At 38.7% G+C, this 18382-nt stretch overlaps 1 protein-coding gene across 2 annotated transcripts; it reads left to right on the plus strand.

The window, feature by feature from the left end:
- The first annotated feature begins 1235 nt into the window (after positions 1-1235).
- On the plus strand, positions 1236-17770 carry LOC113158728 (lysosome membrane protein 2-like). Of its 2 annotated transcripts, XM_026354855.1 has the most exons (13): positions 1236-1739; positions 7516-7673; positions 7876-8023; positions 8176-8367; positions 8483-8574; positions 9143-9262; positions 11653-11831; positions 13884-14002; positions 14654-14727; positions 14823-14874; positions 15002-15154; positions 15336-15377; positions 15579-17770. In XM_026354855.1, exons 1-13 carry the CDS (start codon positions 1617-1619, stop codon positions 15684-15686), a joined length of 1560 nt encoding a protein of 519 aa, XP_026210640.1. In that variant the 5' UTR covers positions 1236-1616; the 3' UTR covers positions 15687-17770. The 2 variants fall into 2 exon arrangements, with proteins under 2 accessions (XP_026210640.1, XP_026210641.1); XM_026354856.1 differs by lacking the exon at positions 15336-15377.
- The last annotated feature ends 612 nt before the right edge of the window (positions 17771-18382 follow it).

Genomic DNA, 18382 nt, shown 5'->3' on the forward strand with positions numbered 1-18382 from the left:
GCAACCGCTGTGGGCATCAGGCCCCTCCAGATTGCCTCAAGATAAATCTAAAGGGCCGTCAGATATTTAATGGTAGAATAAAGACAAAAACAATGAACTGATCATCTGTTTTAAGTTTTAATTTTTGGTGAATGAACAAATGCTATTTTAAATTACAGGGAAACATGAAAGAAGATATCTGAAAAATGACAAAGGCCCCAAGTGGGCACTGTTTTTTAGTAAAGGGGCCTACAAATGTTGAATAAAGTTGTCTAGTAAAAATACTGGAGTCATCTAGTATAAGTGCACGTTGAATGTTTTTTTTATCTAGTTCCTCACACTTCGCCAACTGTTGACTGTTTGACAGGCTATGATCTAAGACAGCATCCGGAAATAGTGAAGTCTAAGCAGTAGCTTTGTGGCCACAGAATGCGTCTTACAAGTTGCAGAAATTGCTTATACTGCACAACATGTGAGAGATTTTAAAGGGGAAACACCTCAAATTACCACACGTTACGTATACAATGACAGACACAGTAACGCTCCAATAGTCAAAGAGCTCCTGACTAATTCAGGAACTCTCTCGTGGCGTGATCATCATGCTTCAAGAATAATCCTTTTTCAAGAAATTATTCAAACGTTATTGACGTAATTTGCAATAAAGTCATCTGAAGAGGTCGGTGAACTTTATCTATATTCTGAAAAAGTTATAGGCTGCAAAGACAGAGCTACAGTGGTGTAAGGTAACTTTTAGTGCAGTCCACTTAAACTTCAATAAAAGGTAAATTTAGCATTTTACTCAAGTAAAAGGTCTGTGCATTTTTGAGAATAGTGCTTGTAACAGAATATTTTTAGACTGACATTCACATGCAAGTGGCAGAATAAATATTCAAAGAAAAAGAAAAATAAGAACAATTATCAAACAATAACAGCATACACTGTAGTATGGCTTTGGCTGAAGTAGTCTGTCTGGGTGCTTTGTTCACCACTGCGCGTAACGGAGTATTTTTACTACAGTTGAGTAATTATTCCACCATTAGTTAAACAGGGTAGCTCTCCACTATTGCTTCCAGCACTAGAGTACTTCTAGCCCATACTAGTCGACTTTCTGAGCAGTGATACTCCCCCCACCCCCGCACAGCTGTAAACTTTGCAGCACAAACACATGCGCTTGTGGTGGAGGCGCGTTTACGGCGCTCACGCCAACGGGACAACCAATCAGCGTCGGAGGGAGGGTGCGTCTGCACAACCCGCTACAAATGCTCAGGGGGCACATTTTGTAGTGTTGGAGCTTTTAGTCCGCCACTTCAGACTGATTTAAGGGGATCTGCCTGGGTTAAGCGCTTCATTATTAACCACAAGTAAACAAAAGTCCCGGCAGCTCTTTGTAGCTTGGAAACTCCGAAGCAACAACTGAACATCCCACTAAGTGGCTGCTGGGTCGCCGACCACAGGAGTCAGTCCTGAAGAAACTTTATTTAACTGTTCAACAAAGACAAAAACAAAGCAGCGGAGGAACTCAAGGTCGGAGCTTTTATCCTATTGCATCCAGGAGCTCTATCCAGGAGTGGTGTAGGCGCACCGGTTTGCAGAAATCTCCATCCATCCTGCAGGAGGACCGTTTCCCACCTGCAAACATGACACGAAAGTCCTGCGCGGTTTACGTGGTCGGGATACTCTGCGCCTCCCTGCTCATCCTGGGGATTGGCTTATTTGTGGGTCAAGTTTTTCGCACATTGATGCACAACCGCCTCAAAAAGGTAAAAACACAGCTGCATCCTCAAACTTTTAAAGTTCTTGTTTGCAGAGGAGGTTTATCTATGACTCTAATTTCATGCTGCCTCTCTTTGTCTGCCCCACACAAGACTGTAAGACAGAGAATAGCAGTAATGTTGGCTTTAAACAATCCCTATACTTTTTAAATTCATTGATTAAATACTTTATTACACAATAACTTTTGTTTTTTCGTGGAAAAACAATTTCTCTAAGCTAAAGCCCTCCACCCTGCAATCCCTATATAGGACCTGCTCTTATTGAACATGGGCTTGGTCCCCTTTATTGCTTTATTTTAATAATTCATATTCACTTTGTGCTCAGATTCTACTTTTTTACATGACCTGTAAATTACTTGAATGTTATTTGACATTTATCAACCCTTAAGCTGTAATGAATGGATTTATTAATGATTAATGAAGTTAATCTTATATACATCTTATAAATCACCTAGACACCAGTAATAACAGCATTTGGGTTATTTTTGTTGGGACTGACTCGCCCTTTAATGAATTCATTGATTGCAACTTTTGGATTCACCCTAGTCTTACCAAACTCAATCCACTCTGCTCCTGATAGCTCTTCCACTCCCTGCACCACACCCATATCTTTGGGTGTCAGGCTTATGAAATGATAATAAATGATAACAAACTTATGATTAGTTGGTCTTTCAAAAAATAAACATTAAAAACAGAAAAAGAAACCAGTTTTTACAATTTTTATGGTTATTGTAGTTCAGCAGACGGTACTCCACTATATGCACTTTCTCTTCCTTGAGAGCTGGTTTTAGTTCTGTTCCAGTATCTCACACAGTCAAATGACTTTGTTTTGCAAATTGTATGTACAAAGATATTGCTAACGTCCCACTATAGTGTGCTTCTGCCTTCAACACTAGTCATTATGACTGCAGGAGGTGCTGAATGCAAATTCCACAGCTAAGAATAAATAAGGGCTGGGGTTAGTATTGCCTGTTCTTTGTACTGGTTGCAACTGTTTTTTTTAAACATATGTCAATGAAAAAGCTGAGTAACAGCTGCTAATGGCAAATCAGCATATAACTATAAAATAATACATTTCCGAACTCAGTGGGATGTTTCGTAATCACTTCAGTGCAGGTGGTGTTATTTTATGTGGTTTGGTTGGTGGTGTGGTTTGATATACAAAGCTTTGCTGATATTAATAAATTCAAATTCAAAAGTCAAGTTGCAGATAAATTGCAGTTTACATGCATCCAGACCTCATATTTTGTAATTTAATGAACTTCTCTCCAGGCGATTCTTAGCTATAGTATTGACCAGAATGGGACATATATGAAATCACCGTGACCTTTAAGCACCAGTTCATCATTGACAACATGTGGACACTTGTACCACATTTGAAGACATTTCCTCAAGGCATTCCTGAGATAATGGATTCACAACAACAACTAATCAGTTCATCATATCAACTACAGTTGGATAGTTGTACCAAACTTTCTCTTCAAGCAGACTTTACATATGACATTTAGAAGTTTGGGCCACAATTGGATGAATGCATAATCAGTGTGACCTTGACCTTTGACATTTGGCCACCATAGGATAATCAGTTCATCATTGAGGACAAGGTGACAGTTGTGCCAAATTTGAAGGAATTCCCTTAGAGTGACTTTGATATTCTATTCACAAGACCAGTCCATATGGATGTACCGGTATATACATACATAAGGATGAAAAACCCATTAGTGGTAATGGGTTTAGTGGTATTTCCTTTGCTTTTGACATATGTTGCATTGCACACCCCTCTGCTTCTCAGTTTGACATTCATAAGCCAAATTATCTATACATTACCAAATTTTTCCAAATTCTGTTGTCTTTTTAGCCTAGGCCTGCGTCTTCTTCAGTAATTCTATCACTTGTGTTTTGAGTTTTGAACATTTTTTGTCGCCGTTTTATCTTCGATGCATGAATATGCATGGATTCACTGAAATTTGACACTGTGTATCAATTGGCACCAAACCAAACATTCAGCTTCTCATTTTTAGCCAGTGTAAACCACTGTATTACTGGAAACATCACTACTAAGTGTTTCTGTCATTGCAAAAAGGTGATATGTCTTCATTTTAATGGATCCTATAATGTTAAATTCAATTTTGTTTTTATTCTTATCATATCAATAATTTGAAATTGTTCTTTAAATATAAGTATTTTAAGATCAGATTTGGTAGATACACAGCTTTAAAAGCCTCAAATTCAGGGCAGAGGACCCTGTATGTGATGACGTGTGACTTACACTTTAACACTAAACTAAAGGCAACTCACTCTAGAGAAACAAAAAGACATAAACAAACTAAAACAACATAGATTCTTTCTCAGTTGTAGTTTTCAGCTTTGCTGATGCATCACATTATTTTGTCTATGGAAGGAAGGATGGTGGCTGCAACTTTATAACTGATGTTTGAAGCAGATAAGAAATCAACATTTAAAATTTTGTAAACATTCGTATTCTCATGCATTTTCTCCACCAATTCAGCTCTACTTGTTTAATTCTGTAGTTAACAGTTCTTCAGAGGTCATGTTTTTGTTTAGATCTCCAGTCCCAGCAGTGGAGAAGTCAATGGACCATGAATACAAACGCTATTGTTATCAGAAAATAAATGCTAACATCTCTAGTCATTAGTTTGTTTGGGTCAGTGAAAGTATTTGCTAAGCATCTGTAAATTTAAGTTGCTGGCCATTTAGTATTAACATGCATCATACCTTAGATGATTCTAGGTTACAATCCTGAGATTTAGCGAATTTCTAATTTTTCTGACTGTTTTAGTCGAAGTGTTCCCAGAAGGTTCACCTTTCTTTGATAACAGTGCAAGGCATGACCTGTTTCTCCTTAACAGGTGTCAGATGACTTGGTACTGACTTTATGGGTCAGGAGGTGTTCTACTGCTGGGAGTGGGTCTGTTATAAAGAATAAAGAGTTAGCTATAAAGAAAAGAAACATTGGCTTTTATAGATTTCTATAGCATACAGGGGAGCAATGAGAAAGGTTCTCCTGCTTCTAATTCTCAAAAAGGGAAAGTTAATCATCAACCACAGATAAGCTTGTGAAGGGATGATGTTTGTAGTTTGTTGTGTTTGCATTTCTAATCCATAGTTGATGTCATTACAATTTCAAGATCTTCATAGTCTAAAAAAGGAGGTTAATTTGAGCCAACAAAACAGAATGAATAGAAAAAGTGAACATATAAAAACACGTATCAGTGGCAGTCTAGTCCTGGTTAATAACCATATTTGCCCGTGCATGTACAATATTGACTTCAGGGTGTGTCAGTTACACAGAAAAATAAAGTGTTTACTTAAAGCCTTGAGACAGTTTGATATGGTGGGACTCTACAGGACATATGGATTTGTTGTGCTTAGTTTCCATAGTGTTGTTTTAAAAAATATATTGCGAAAATGCTGTTTTGAGTGTGCAGGCGTGTAACCAGATTTTATAATTACTGTAGTAAACAAACTCAGGAGAGGTTTGAGTGATGTTTGTCATGTTTGTCTGAATTTTATGTGTCTTGAATTTAAGTTTTGTTGGTCTCCAAAGCACGCCTGCTGTTGTATGGACATGTAACCTAAGAGTTTTTCCAGTCTTTTATAGACAGGCATTAATACACTATATGCATAAAAGGGACAGCTGATTAACTGGGTAGTGAAATGGATAGGTTTATACAGGGTTTGCTGCTCCAAACTCGTTTGAGATTCTCTGGTATTCCTGCAAGACATTAAAATGGTGTGAATGTGGCACACATGAATAGCACTCACATGCAGTCACACATAGTTATCTAGCAGCCTGACAGTGTGATTGATTTCTGTCGTATCATGTTACCCCTTTACCCCAGTTAAACTATTTTGAGGGATCCTATTTCATGGAAACCCTCTCAGCAGTGTGCTAAGCCTCTTTCACACTGCAAGATTCATTGGGAAAGCAGCAAAGTTGGCAACCCCTCAAATTCAATGTGAGTCAATTGCTGATAACATGATGGTGCAAATGGTGAAAAGGAATTTGTTCATTTAGACATTTTTAGTCGGACAAAGTTTTCATTGGGCAATTGGACTAAAAACTTAAGCCAAAAAGGCCACTCCCATCGTTAAAGTGTTTTACACAACAGCCAAGTGAAATTATTGCAGCTTTACCTGTAGTGAAATAAAAATGTATCTTGACAGTGCCACTGGAGGAGAGGCCACTGAATCATTAAGATATCAACATACACATTCATGTCAATTATTGCCAGCTCTGGAGTAAGGCTCAGCATCCATCTTAAATACAACAAATATTCTGGCATCTACAGTAAATCCAGAACGAGAGAGAGAGAGAAACCCATTCAGAGTATGCAAAGCCTGTGCACCACAACTGGAGAATTTAATGAATGGCCTCTTGCTGCGTCCAGTGTTATTCGCGTCTATGTACTCTATTTACCTCTCTTGACATCAAAGCAGCTGCAGTGCGTGTATTTGTGTATTCACCTGCTACATGTGTTTTCATATAGGGAGTGGTGTGAGAGTAGCGGTGGCAAGTACTGAGATAAGGGGGTTTCTGTGGTCCACTTTTCTATGTAGTATTTCACGTAGCATGCTGGGAAGGGTCACTATATTGTTCAAAGCATGAAAGGACGAACATAGAAAGACCATGCTCTCTCTTCCTCTATCTAAGGTGACAGCTTTATTGTCCTTGGCTACTCAGCTAAACTGTTTGTCTTTGAGCAAGCAAAAGGGACCCCAAAAGAGCGGGGGCCTGTTCTCCCATAAAATAATGAGACTCATTGGTGTGTTCTGCTTTTTTAAGGAGGGGCTTATTTCATACTCAAATTCAAATTTGACACAATTAGGCCAAACTGAGATTTCCTCTTGATGTGTCTTCAAAAGAAGCTCTAATCCTTGTGTTTCCCTCCTCCTTCCCTCCTGCTCTCGTGTTTACCAATAGCTCAAAAGTTCCTTCGGTAAATCAGGGCATTGTCGTCCACAAGTGATGATATAGTATGATAGTGTGTAATGAAACATGAGAGTGCAGGTCGCGCCGCTGTCGGGGCCTCATAAGGCTCGGCCCTGAGGAATGTGGCTCCCATCATTAGGGGCGCCGTCCTGCACGGCCAGTGGGTATCCAGCGCTCTGCATCACATGATCTGCCAGCGGGTCTCTGCGAGTGTAGCCTGTTGTCAGTGGCAACCAGAGACAATGGCACCGTGGAAGGGTCTCCCCTAATACCATTCATGTGTGCGACCAGTGCACTTGTCTTACGCTCAGACAGCAGCTCCCTTCCCACCCCACATTCCCCCCTTTCAACCACCTCTCCCCTCCAATCCCACACCACCACCCCCTTCGAAAGGATGTTTTTGTTCTCTGGGCTGTTTTTAAAAGGAACTGAACTTGTGGAAACTCGAAATTCAAAACAAGTGTTTGTTATGGCAGGGCTTTTTGCAGCAAATATGGCAGTAATTAAAAGCCACGTCAAACCAAAAACAAGTCTGTTCGCAGGTCTTGAAAAGTCCTGCAGATGCATTGATATTAGTTTTATCAAACGGGGCCTTTAAAGGTAATTTGAGAGTCTTACATTTTCATTTCAACATAAAGGAATGAAATATTTCTGCACTAATGTTGATGTTCAAAAACATGTTAGAAGATTTCCAGTGCTGATGTTGCAGATCTGTGTGTTTGTCATTTTTTTATGCAATAATTGAGAAATTAATTACTGAATTAATTGTGCATTGACTTAAACTGACATATGTGCTGTATGTCTCAACAGGAGATCGTTTTAGTAAAGGGCAGCCGTGTGTTTGAGTCGTGGAAATCCCCTCCCCCTCCTGTGTACATGGAGTATTTCTTCTTCAATGTTACCAATGTGAAAGAGATTCTCGAAGGGGCTAAGCCAGTGGTCAAACAGATCGGACCCTACACATACAGGTAGGACACAAGAGTCCCCTATATTTAACTGTTTGGGTGACAGAATCTCAAACAGATGTTTTAGAGAAAGGACATTTTAATCTAATGTTGTTTTACCCTGTGTATATATATGCAATACTTTTCGAGTTCAGGCTGCTTATTTGTAACACAGAAATCATTCCAAAACGTGTAATGATTATGTCTTGCTGTGTTTTTTTTACAGAGAATACAGGTACAAGGACAATGTGACCATGATGGAAAATGACACAATGGTGTCTGCATACAATGTCAAAAGCTTCGTCTTCCTGAGAGAGAAATCCGTAGGTGACCCAGCTGAGGATAACATCACCACTGTCAACATTCCTGCCTGGGTGAGTTATGACTTACGGTCAAGTAGAGGACATTAGGCATCCAAGTGCGGGAATGTTGAGTGTGTGTTCTTCTAAGTTTAGGATTTCCTTTTCTTACCACCTCACCCTGCATTCCTTTCTGTTCTCTGTTCGGCACCAATTCCTATTTCTAGGCTGTAATGAACAAGGTGAAAGGCAGTATTTGGAAATCCCTCATGGTATCCGGGATGATGACCAGTGCGAAGTCTGAATTCTTCACTACTCGCACTGTGGATGAATTGCTGTGGGGCTATGAAGATCCTCTGCTGGCTCGCGTCTCTGCCACCAGTTCTGACGTGGAGAAGGTCTTTGGCCTCATGTATAAGGCATGTACAGCTCAGCTGGATTTTGCTTATGGATTAATTCCTTCATGTTATCCTGTCACTGTAACATTTACAGCTTTAAAACACTTTTAACAATTACAATCTTTCATTAATTTAGAAAAATGGATCTCACGACGGGGAATTTATCTACCACACCGGGGTGGAGAACTACATGGACTATGGCCGGGTCGAAACATGGAAAGGGCAAAGGTAGTGCAGATGCAATCTCACAGACTTGCTCTCTGTCTTTTTCCATAATGGTGAAATTTCACTGCGTAACCTTTGGATTGAATGTTTCTCAAATCATCTGCTTTTTGCCAATAATTGGACAATACTGGGTGGCATGTTTGTTTGCCAATCACTCTGGGCTTTTGCCCTTAGCACAGAGTACAGGGCAGGGCATCCTGATTCTTAAAATGCCTTAATAACGGCTTTTTAGTGAGCTCACTTATCACATTTTATTGTCTCAGTTCCCTGCAGCCTCTAATTATCCCTCGTTCTTCTGGGAAATTCCTTTTTCAAGTGTGTCTTTCAGATAAAACCCTGTTTGAGCATCAAAACATCTCAGTGAAATGTAATGTTATTCACTTGCAGATGAAAGTAGTATCTCTGAAAATGGCACGTCTAAGTACCAAGAATATTGTTTTTATTCTCTAAAGTTTAAAGTATGTAATTATTGCCCATTGAGATACCCACTGTATGAACATTATGGCTTTTTTTTTCTTCCTCTTGATACAATTTCAAAAAGATCATGAAGTGACAGTGGGTTTTTTTGCAGCGAGCTGACGTTTTGGACAAGTGACCACAGTAACAGCATCAACGGATCAGATGGAAGTGCTTTCCATCCCTTCCTGAGCAAGAATGAAACCATTTACATCTTCACCCCAGACCTCTGCAGGTACAGTTTATCATCACAGTGTCTTCTTGCAGCCAACTCTATTACAACAGCTCCTACTACTACTACTACTACTATTACTACTACTATTTAAACCCAAGGAATTTATTCAATTTTTTCGGTGAGAGATAATTAGGCTATAGTTTGTCCTCTGTTGGATATCGTTTTTAGTGTCTACTTAGTGTGTGTATTTTAGCAAAAGATGGTGTGGTTATGATTTTAAAGTTATGGTTATGTAGTTATGTCTATTTCTGGTACACGACTTAAACTGGAAATGTTCTCAACTCAAATTGGAGCAGGGCGGGGGATTTCATATCTGGTATGGTATGTGTACAGGCCTTGAATCCCATGCATTGTTTTCATAACATCCTGATCACTTACAAACAGCACCACAGGTGACCTCTGTTTTCTCCCCAAGGCTTTACTGCCTATACTATGAGGACTCTTTACAAAGACTGAACGCCACTTTCCAGGAAACACTTTATGGAAAGGCTTGCTTAAAGAAGAATGTCAGTCTAGATGCCAGTCAGTGTGGAAGGAGAAAATCATGGGAAAAAGTTCCAGTTTTTTAAAATACTTCTTGCAGTTACTTTTGCCAGATACTCCTAATGCTCATGAGGACGGTAAAATTTCTAAAGGATGCTCTGGAGGGTTTCAGAGTCAGGATGTCCTGATGGGAGGCTTGATGAACGTTCACGAGAATTGCCTTTCACACACTGACACTACAGCTTTCTCAAAAACACAGCTTTAGTTGTTGCAAAATAAAAGACTTCGCTCATGAAACTGTGTCCTCTAAATTAGAGCGGCTGAGTTGAAAAATGACATTGACTTAAAGAAAGAGTATTATGGTTGTACCTTTGACTCCCATTGGACTTGCCTTTAAAACTCATCTCCTAAATGTTTACAAAACACTTTCACCTATTTATTAATCACCCGGTGGCTTCATTGTGCTATTGTGACTAAAGGGAAGGCTCCCTCCCTGTTTCCTGTATTTTGACCATAATTTGTAGAGGAAATGTTCTATTACCACGCATCTGTGATAACCTTTCACACACACCCGCTTGATTCATGTTTTTTCAGCCTATGCAACAGAAGCATTAAAGCATGTGGTTTGTTACATGACATGACATCTGGCTTGGAACTGGAGGTGGGGGGGGGGCTGTGCTCTAGATGTGTGACCTGACTTGCCAGTGGTACACGGCTGAGGCACAAAACTATTTTGATGGATTCGAGACAGGTGTCTTTTTTTTTTACATTTTTCCATGTGTTAGTGCTTTCTACAGGTGTGATGGTTGGTTTTAACTTAACAGCCTTAAGAGAAAGTGGTCGCAGATTTAATGAACTCTTACTTGCTTATTGCTTAAATAATAATGAAAAACGTTTTACACCTGTAATAGAAGTATCTCACACCATCTGGTATGCTTTTTCAAATGATGTCCCTCACACACTGAAAGGATTTTGATCCACAAGAACCACATCTTGGCCGAGTTTATCTGAAACGATGTCTCTCATGTCCAGCTGCACAAAGCTGAGGTTTTCAGTCGTGCTCTAGTGAAGAAACACATAGGTCTTTTTTTACTTGGCCGTTCTCACAAAGGTCGAGGGAAAGGTCTTTACAGTTGTTGGCCTGCAGAGCGAAGGGTTGCCTCCTCCCAGCCAATTGGCAAGCACTGTATGGACTTCTTTGTTCTCACTGAGAATCGTTGGGATTCCCTTGACAGGACAGACCTGCAGATACATAGAACAAGGATGACATGCTCACAATAACGTAATTCTCTCTGAAGCTGTAAAAACACAGGAAGCATAAATTATAATTAAAGATGTACGATTCCTCCAGTTGCGGAACAAAAGGAAAGTCAAGACCACAGCGGAGTGTTAATTCTAGTATGTATAGAACTTTGTTGACTATTTGTTCCACTCTCAGAGCATCAACAGCAAAGCATGTGCTGACAGGGGTAATGTCTGAAGAATCAAATAAGATAAGAACAGGAAAAAGCTACTTTATTTTTATAAAATTAGGTTAAAACTAAGGAAACCTAGATTTATTCAGTCTTTTGTACCATAATCTTTAACTTAGTTTCCCCCTGCAAACTATTCCAGGAACAGAAAACATGAACGCCTTTTTTCCATCTTTACCCTCGAAATAGACAGATATGTGTCTCATGAAATTATGACTGGAAGATGACCATTTAAAAAATATGAGATAAGTGTGTCTGGAAGCTTTGACTTCTAAAATGAATCCAATGACTCACTCGAACATAATATAGGCTATAATAAGATATACTGTAATGCTGTGAAATAAGATATGAAACTGTTCAGTCACCGTGGAAAATGAGTTGTAAATGTAAAACTTTCTTTTTTAATGTCGTGTTCTCGCCGCCTCTTGTCTTCAGGACCATCTACATGGAGTTTGAGAAGGACGTAGAGGTGAAAGGGATCCCAGCCTACCGCTTCACGCCGCCACGCTCTGTTCTGGCCAGCAAAGAGGAGAACCCAGACAACGAGGGTTTCTGCGTCAGCCCGCAGGAGTGCCTGGGAACTGGCCTTCTCAAAGTCAGCCCCTGTCGGAAAGGTAATTGTGCAGCATATTTTCTCACCCGTGCACTTTGGCCTTTTCACACGCCTCTCATGTTAAAATGTCCTCACTACTCCTTTTGTAGTTCCCTCATAATTCCATTTTCCTCTTTTTCTCTCTTCCTTGTTCTTCATTAACTGTACATCCTACGCAAAACCTCTGTCCTCAAACTTTGACCTTTTAGTAAACATATAACTTAACTATGATCTTAGATTTGTGCTATTTCAGATGTTTGAACTCTGGCTGGTAATTCTTATATCACTTGAATCTTCCTTATATTTTACTCTTCTGCTGTCACCAGTATTGCTAATACCCTCTAAATGACCCATGTGACACAGCTCTCTCCACACTTCAGGCACCATCTGACCATGACTGGCCCAGTAGCTGAGGGGGCGATAAGCCCAGTCACCTGATCCTAGCCTTGAATATGACCGGGCATTACCTCAGTGCCTTTGTTCACTGTTCAGTTGTCCTTCATACTGACATTTTTATTTCTTAAAGATTATGATTCTCTGTGAAAGAATAATAACAATGTTTTACACGTTTACTAGTAATATGTTATGTTGGCAGCTGCTGCTTTCTGGATCAACAGGCACAGACTTGAAACTTATTTCAGAGAAGTATTTCAACACAAGTGAACGTCATGTCCTTTTTTTGTTTCAAAATTGCAGTATTGTTGTGGTGTCAAAGTGCACGCTGCTTATTTTTGCAAGATTATTCTCATAGGGAAACTAAAAACTGCAGTAAACATGCAACAGTCATCCAGTCGGACACATTTAGATTTTGGTAGCAACAGAAATTAGGTGGATTTAGAGGAGTGTGCAAAGAGTTAAGTTGAATGTGGGGTGTTAAGGAATTAATGGTGCTTTTAAGTATACCAGTGCAATTGTGTGTGTTTATGCTACAGTGACCTTGTGGGTTGTCACGGGAACAGTCTCTCAGGTGACTGCGGGTGTCCAATGTTTTTGTTAAACGTCTGTTGCCAAACAAGAGAGCAGGAAAACGATCACCTCTGCCCCACTTCATCAGCACCTCTAACTGTGCCACCATCTGACTTTGTTGTCGCTGCTGCGACACACGTGGTTCCTGCAAAGCTGGAGCACAGACATCCAGACTGACTTAGTTTAGACACGCACAGGTGGAACCCAACCACGACTGTTTAATTTTAGTACACTGTTCTTTGTCGGCATTATCTTCATGCATATGTGTACAGTGTCTCCTGTTTATAGTTTGAGGAAGGAACTCAACAAGAATAAAGCCACTAAATTAATTCTACAAGCAGGATGGTTGTCCATTAATGTACCAATTGTTTATTTTCTTTTGAACATTGACCCTGAGTAACATGCTCCTGTGACGGGGGCCAGATTATATCTCCACCATCTCTCGAGGACTGTTCCAAGATGTTTCGCTGCTTGTTGTGTCCTGATAAGATCCTACATCAAACAGCAGGAAACGTGAAATTGGATGAAAATGTTGTTTTCTGTGCTACTTTGATAAGTTTTTCAACCTTTGTGTCAGGAATGGTGGGAGTTTTCATGTGACGCCGTCACAGTGTTATCTGTCTGACCGCCTTCGTGTGACATTGTAGAGCAGATTTTGGAGGTCGCTGCTGCACAAATTCACAGATTAGTCAAGAAAAAGTTAAAAGCATAACTCCTTTAAGGTACACGCCGGAGGTCATCTTAATGTTGCGCGTGTGTGAAATGCACGCTTGACTTAAGTATGCTCACTAATTAATGTGTGATTAGCCAAATGAATGGGTAATGCCTTTTTATGGAGACATGGCACCTCAAGTGCCTCTGCAAGTCTCTATAAAATACAATTAGAGCAAGGGAAACACTGTCACACAGCATGAACCACTGACATTTACTCCTCATAATAAAGCACAGACAGGGGAACTTTAGTGCTGATACATATTTTATTAATGCTTTGCTCAGCTTAATATTGTCACTTCTCTTATGTTTCCCCTCCTCTCCTCTCCTCTCCTCTCCTCTCCTCTCCTCTCGTCTCCTCTCCTCTCCTCTCCTCTCCTCTCCTCTCCTCCCATAGGTGCCCCAGTGGTTGCCTCCTTTCCTCATTTCTATCTTGCAGATAAGAAATATGTGGCTGCCATCGAAGGGATGTCTCCACACAGAACCCATCACCAAACGTTCCTGGACCTGAACCCGGTAAGCTACAGGCTACAGTTTAACGGCCTTAAATACATACATTTACTCTGCAGTCATGATTAGTGATATAAGATAGAGAGATAGAGTTGCACACTCCACTCTGGAAATATGTAGCAGCAAAGAAATTCATGACTTTGTCTGAAAAGGAATCCATGCTATATTAAGATGTGCTATTACTCCCCCCAGTGGCAAACAAGTGCTAGCAGCAGTTTATCATCTGCATAGGCATCTTCAATAGCCTCACTGTACTGTGAGCATAAAGACAAGTAACAAAATATGTACATATACTCCACTACTTTACTTAAAGGTACAATTTAAAGTACTTATATTTCCATTTCATGCTTCAGTCCACTACATTAAATAGGGAAAATTATAAATTGTATTAGTTTTAGTTTGAATTTTATAACTCCTCACTTTAATTTTACTTACTTGTTTTTGTTTGCAATACTTTTTGCTTTATTATTCTTCTTTATGGAAACATAGGGGCAAAAACTCATCACACTTGAATTCTATATTATATTAAAACAGCATAATATTTTACATAATACACACATTATTGCATATTTATTAATCATTCAATATCATAATAAATGGTTTGTAGTCTTTTCTGTTAATACATTATCAACGTTTTATTTTGCTTTTTGCTCACAGACCACTGGAGTGATCGTACGTGCCAACAAGAGAGCACAGGTTAACGTCTTGTTAGACAAACTTTCTGGATTCCCGTGAGTAACCAAACACAAAGCATTACTGTACTTTAACACATATATCTACACTGTATTGGAATGTTTCACACTCTTTTTTGTTGTATCAATAACAGCAAAACTAAAGTGTTCAATGAGACGATCCTCCCTGTCATGTTTATCAATGAGGTAAGAAACATTTATAATGAGTTTCTTATATTTCCTGTTTTCTTTGTTAAAACAGCCGCGAATAATACCTGTTTACATCCAGAACTTTCTTTCTGTAACATACGTTGTGTGTTTTCATACCTATAAGAGTGTGGTGATTGATGATGCGTCTGCAGCAAGAGTCCATAAGCTGCTGTTGATCGTCAATGTCGCGTCCAACTTCCCGCTCATCATCGTGGGACTTGGTGGGATTTTGCTCTTAGTCTTCATCATTCTTTTGATCCGGGCCCGCAATCAGAAGGTACAGACGCTGCTGCTGCTTACATCATTTCAATCTTCAACAGCTTACAATTTGCTTGCTTTGCCCTAATACGTTATTAATTAATGATAATTTTCACATAATTCATTGAGTTGCCTAACCACACACACTAATGGTGCATGTATTTATTATTATTATTATTATTATTATTATCTTTGTACAGAATGAAGTTAAGCGCATTGTGTTTATCAAGCCTTCCCATACTGTAAGTTTTTATGGTTATTTCTTTACAACCTACCGGTCATGTGTCTGGTTTTAACACACTAACATAGTGTAGTACTACTAGATATTTACATTCTGCGAAGTTGTTTTTGACTGGCAATGTTGTGCATGAACCTAAACTACTAACTACTAATTTAAATGATGATAAGATGAGGTTTTAATACTGTTTATCCTCAAACTACAGACCTCTGCTGACGAGGACACTTCGTACTCTCCTGTCAGTGACAAGGAAAAGGATGACCAGAATGGAACCTATATTGGTTTGACAGCTAAATCTGACCCACAAGCTTGAGAAGGAGTGAGGGAATGATTAGAAAGGGGCTTTGTACATTGACAACATTCAGAATGACTATGAGGGATTTGGGATTTGGGATTTGGGATTTCGGGAGGGAAAACGTGCCACATTAAATTATCAGTATCTTCTTTATAATTGGAAATCGTTTTTGTTGTTTTACTTCGGGGTCGGGGCAGATTTGAGGGATAGGATAGAGGTTTTTAGACTCAAACATTTGTACTGAATGTACTTAGTTTTACTAGTGGAGATCTACCTAATGCCCAGGCCTGCAGCCCACTGTCGTCCAACAAAAAAACATTAAATTGAATTTATTAGAAAACACTGTTGACAGCAGGCTACACTTCAGCATGAGCTGTGGTGGTCTTAAATTAATGAAACACACCTTTTAAGGGGAAAAAAGAGGTGTGCTGTGAATTATATTTTAATGCTGTGGGCCGCACACCATTCTCCCACTGTCTAGAGAATGATAGATTAGAGCCTTGCTTTGCTTTGAGCCTTTCCGATTTAAGCGATTGATTATCACATAACAGGGCATAGAGCGTGATTTGGGATCAGGGCTATGAAATCCATAAACTGTGAGTTTTTAGATATCACATCACTCTCAGGGGGTCTCAGCTTAGATGTTATGACACATTATCAAAGCAACAGTCCCACTCTTTTTGACATAATTTAAATCAATTCAGTATTACTATGTTTCATTTGCATTTCAACCTAAACTAAATGTTACAAAACACTTCAATGGTCCGTGCAAGGCATTTGTATATATCAACATATACAGTGTGTGTTGAACTGCTTCCATTCCTCTCAGTTTGACAAGAGTGAATATCAGACAAAACGCTGTATATTTTCGGATACTTTAATTTTTTTGTAAAATAAGACATCCTTGTCGTGTTTTTGTAAATTTCGTTGTAGAAATGTTTCCGTGAACAACATTTTAAGTTAGAGCTTCACAAATGTGCCATAATGAGAGGCACTTTCTTTCACTTTCATCCCTGAATATGACAGGATTTTGTGGGTGAAACCATGATTCATTCAGTACTGAATTTGTGTGTCGACAGAATTTTTGCCCTGTATAACTGCTTATGCTAACTGATCACAGTAGTTCAGCTTATTATCATTTCAAAATGTACTTTTTCGATACTGTGGTAGTGTTGTTAAGTTGTTTTTTTCCCAATGTTTGTGAAAAATGTAAAAAAAAAACATAGTTTTGCATTGAAAAGAATCAGTTTTACTGGATTTTTAGAGTTTTCACATATTTTGTGACATACAAAACATTGTGCCATGCCAACAGATCTACTCTCAAGTGCACGTTATTTTCTTCCAGCCACCAAACAAATACTGAGTATGAAACCGTTGGTTGTTGTTACAGCTCTTGCAGAGGCAGCAGGGTCAAAGTGCACTTTGAAAGCACTCTGCTTGAATGATAGATTGTTGTACAGGGCGACAGCTTCCTTCACTCAAGGCTGGTGAAAATGTTCATTTCAGGTGCCATTTAATGTAATATAGAAAATGCAGAATAGCTTCAGTTGAACTGTGATGAGCTTTTATTACTGCTCTTTATTTTTTGCTGTAACATTTAATAAGGATGAATGAGTTTCTGCACCTTTTTATTACATGCACTGTCATAATCAACAATGAATATATTACATCATAGTGAAGAAGCTGTACCTTGTTTCCTTTCCTTAGAGATTTCATTTGAAATTTTGTATTTGATGTATACTTTAAATCAAATATGTACAATAACAATTCACACCAAGTGCATATAGTGTTATAAATTCAGAGAGATTGAATGAATGAGCAAAACAATTATTGTTTGTTACGCAAAACACAGTATTATACAATATTAGTGCAGTGGTTAAAGAAAATAAATTATTTTGTTACACTAATAAAACCAAAACAAAGAAAGCACCATATGGACTGTACACTGGGATACTTTGTGCCATATTTTTCTTACAGATTGTACTTTTTGAAATTGTTGGTATAACCACACATTTGTCTAATTCTCAACTTGTTTTGAAATATTGATTGCTAATACTGTTTTTACTGTGTACACAAAAATAAAGTAGTTTTGGTAAATGTGACTATTTTATTTTTCATATTTGTTATTTTAGTTTTAGGGATGTAGAAGTACCACTTCTTGCCAAACTAGAGAAAATTTATTTTGATAATAGTATTACTATAAATCTGATAGATACTAATAAAGGAATTCAATTCATATTTATCTGTTTTGTTTCATGCTGCACTAGAAACTCATTGACAGGTGTTTCTGTATGCACCTTTCATAAATAATATCAACAATATATGATCAATAACTGCTTGGAATTCACCCTAACCACCACTACATATAGATTCCTAACTATGCTTAGTCCTGATCCACTCAAAATGCATTTGTTTGCAGTTGTTTGGCCTTTACTGCGGAATGATGTGCAGAATATGACATATTATAATATGACACATCTCGTGCAGGAAGTAGAAAGTGTCTTTGTGGTCACCTAAGTTTACTAACTGCAAATGTAATCTGTAATATTGCAGTTAGTTTGGAAGCTGATTGGCAAATTGCACATACCTTTGGAATGATTTAGTTGAAGTTTTGTATTGAAGCACATTTGCACATTCATACCAAAGGATTCAATGAGAAAGGAGGCAAAGATGTCTTTTTAAGAATTTCTAATCATGCAGTTGAACTATTTATA

This window comes from Anabas testudineus, chromosome 12, assembly GCF_900324465.2.
Source record: "Anabas testudineus chromosome 12, fAnaTes1.2, whole genome shotgun sequence".
Lineage (NCBI taxonomy): Eukaryota > Metazoa > Chordata > Actinopteri > Anabantiformes > Anabantidae > Anabas > Anabas testudineus.

Excerpts from the sequence above, each read along its gene's own strand:
- LOC113158728 (XM_026354855.1), top strand. The coding sequence starts at position 1,617 with ATGACACGAAAGTCCTGCGCGGTTTACGTGGTCGGGATACTCTGCGCC. Across the intron at positions 8,024-8,175 it reads CTGTCAACATTCCTGCCTGG|GCTGTAATGAACAAGGTGAA; the intron begins GTGAGTTATGAC and ends TCCTATTTCTAG. Across the intron at positions 14,875-15,001 it reads CTGTCATGTTTATCAATGAG|AGTGTGGTGATTGATGATGC; the intron begins GTAAGAAACATT and ends CATACCTATAAG.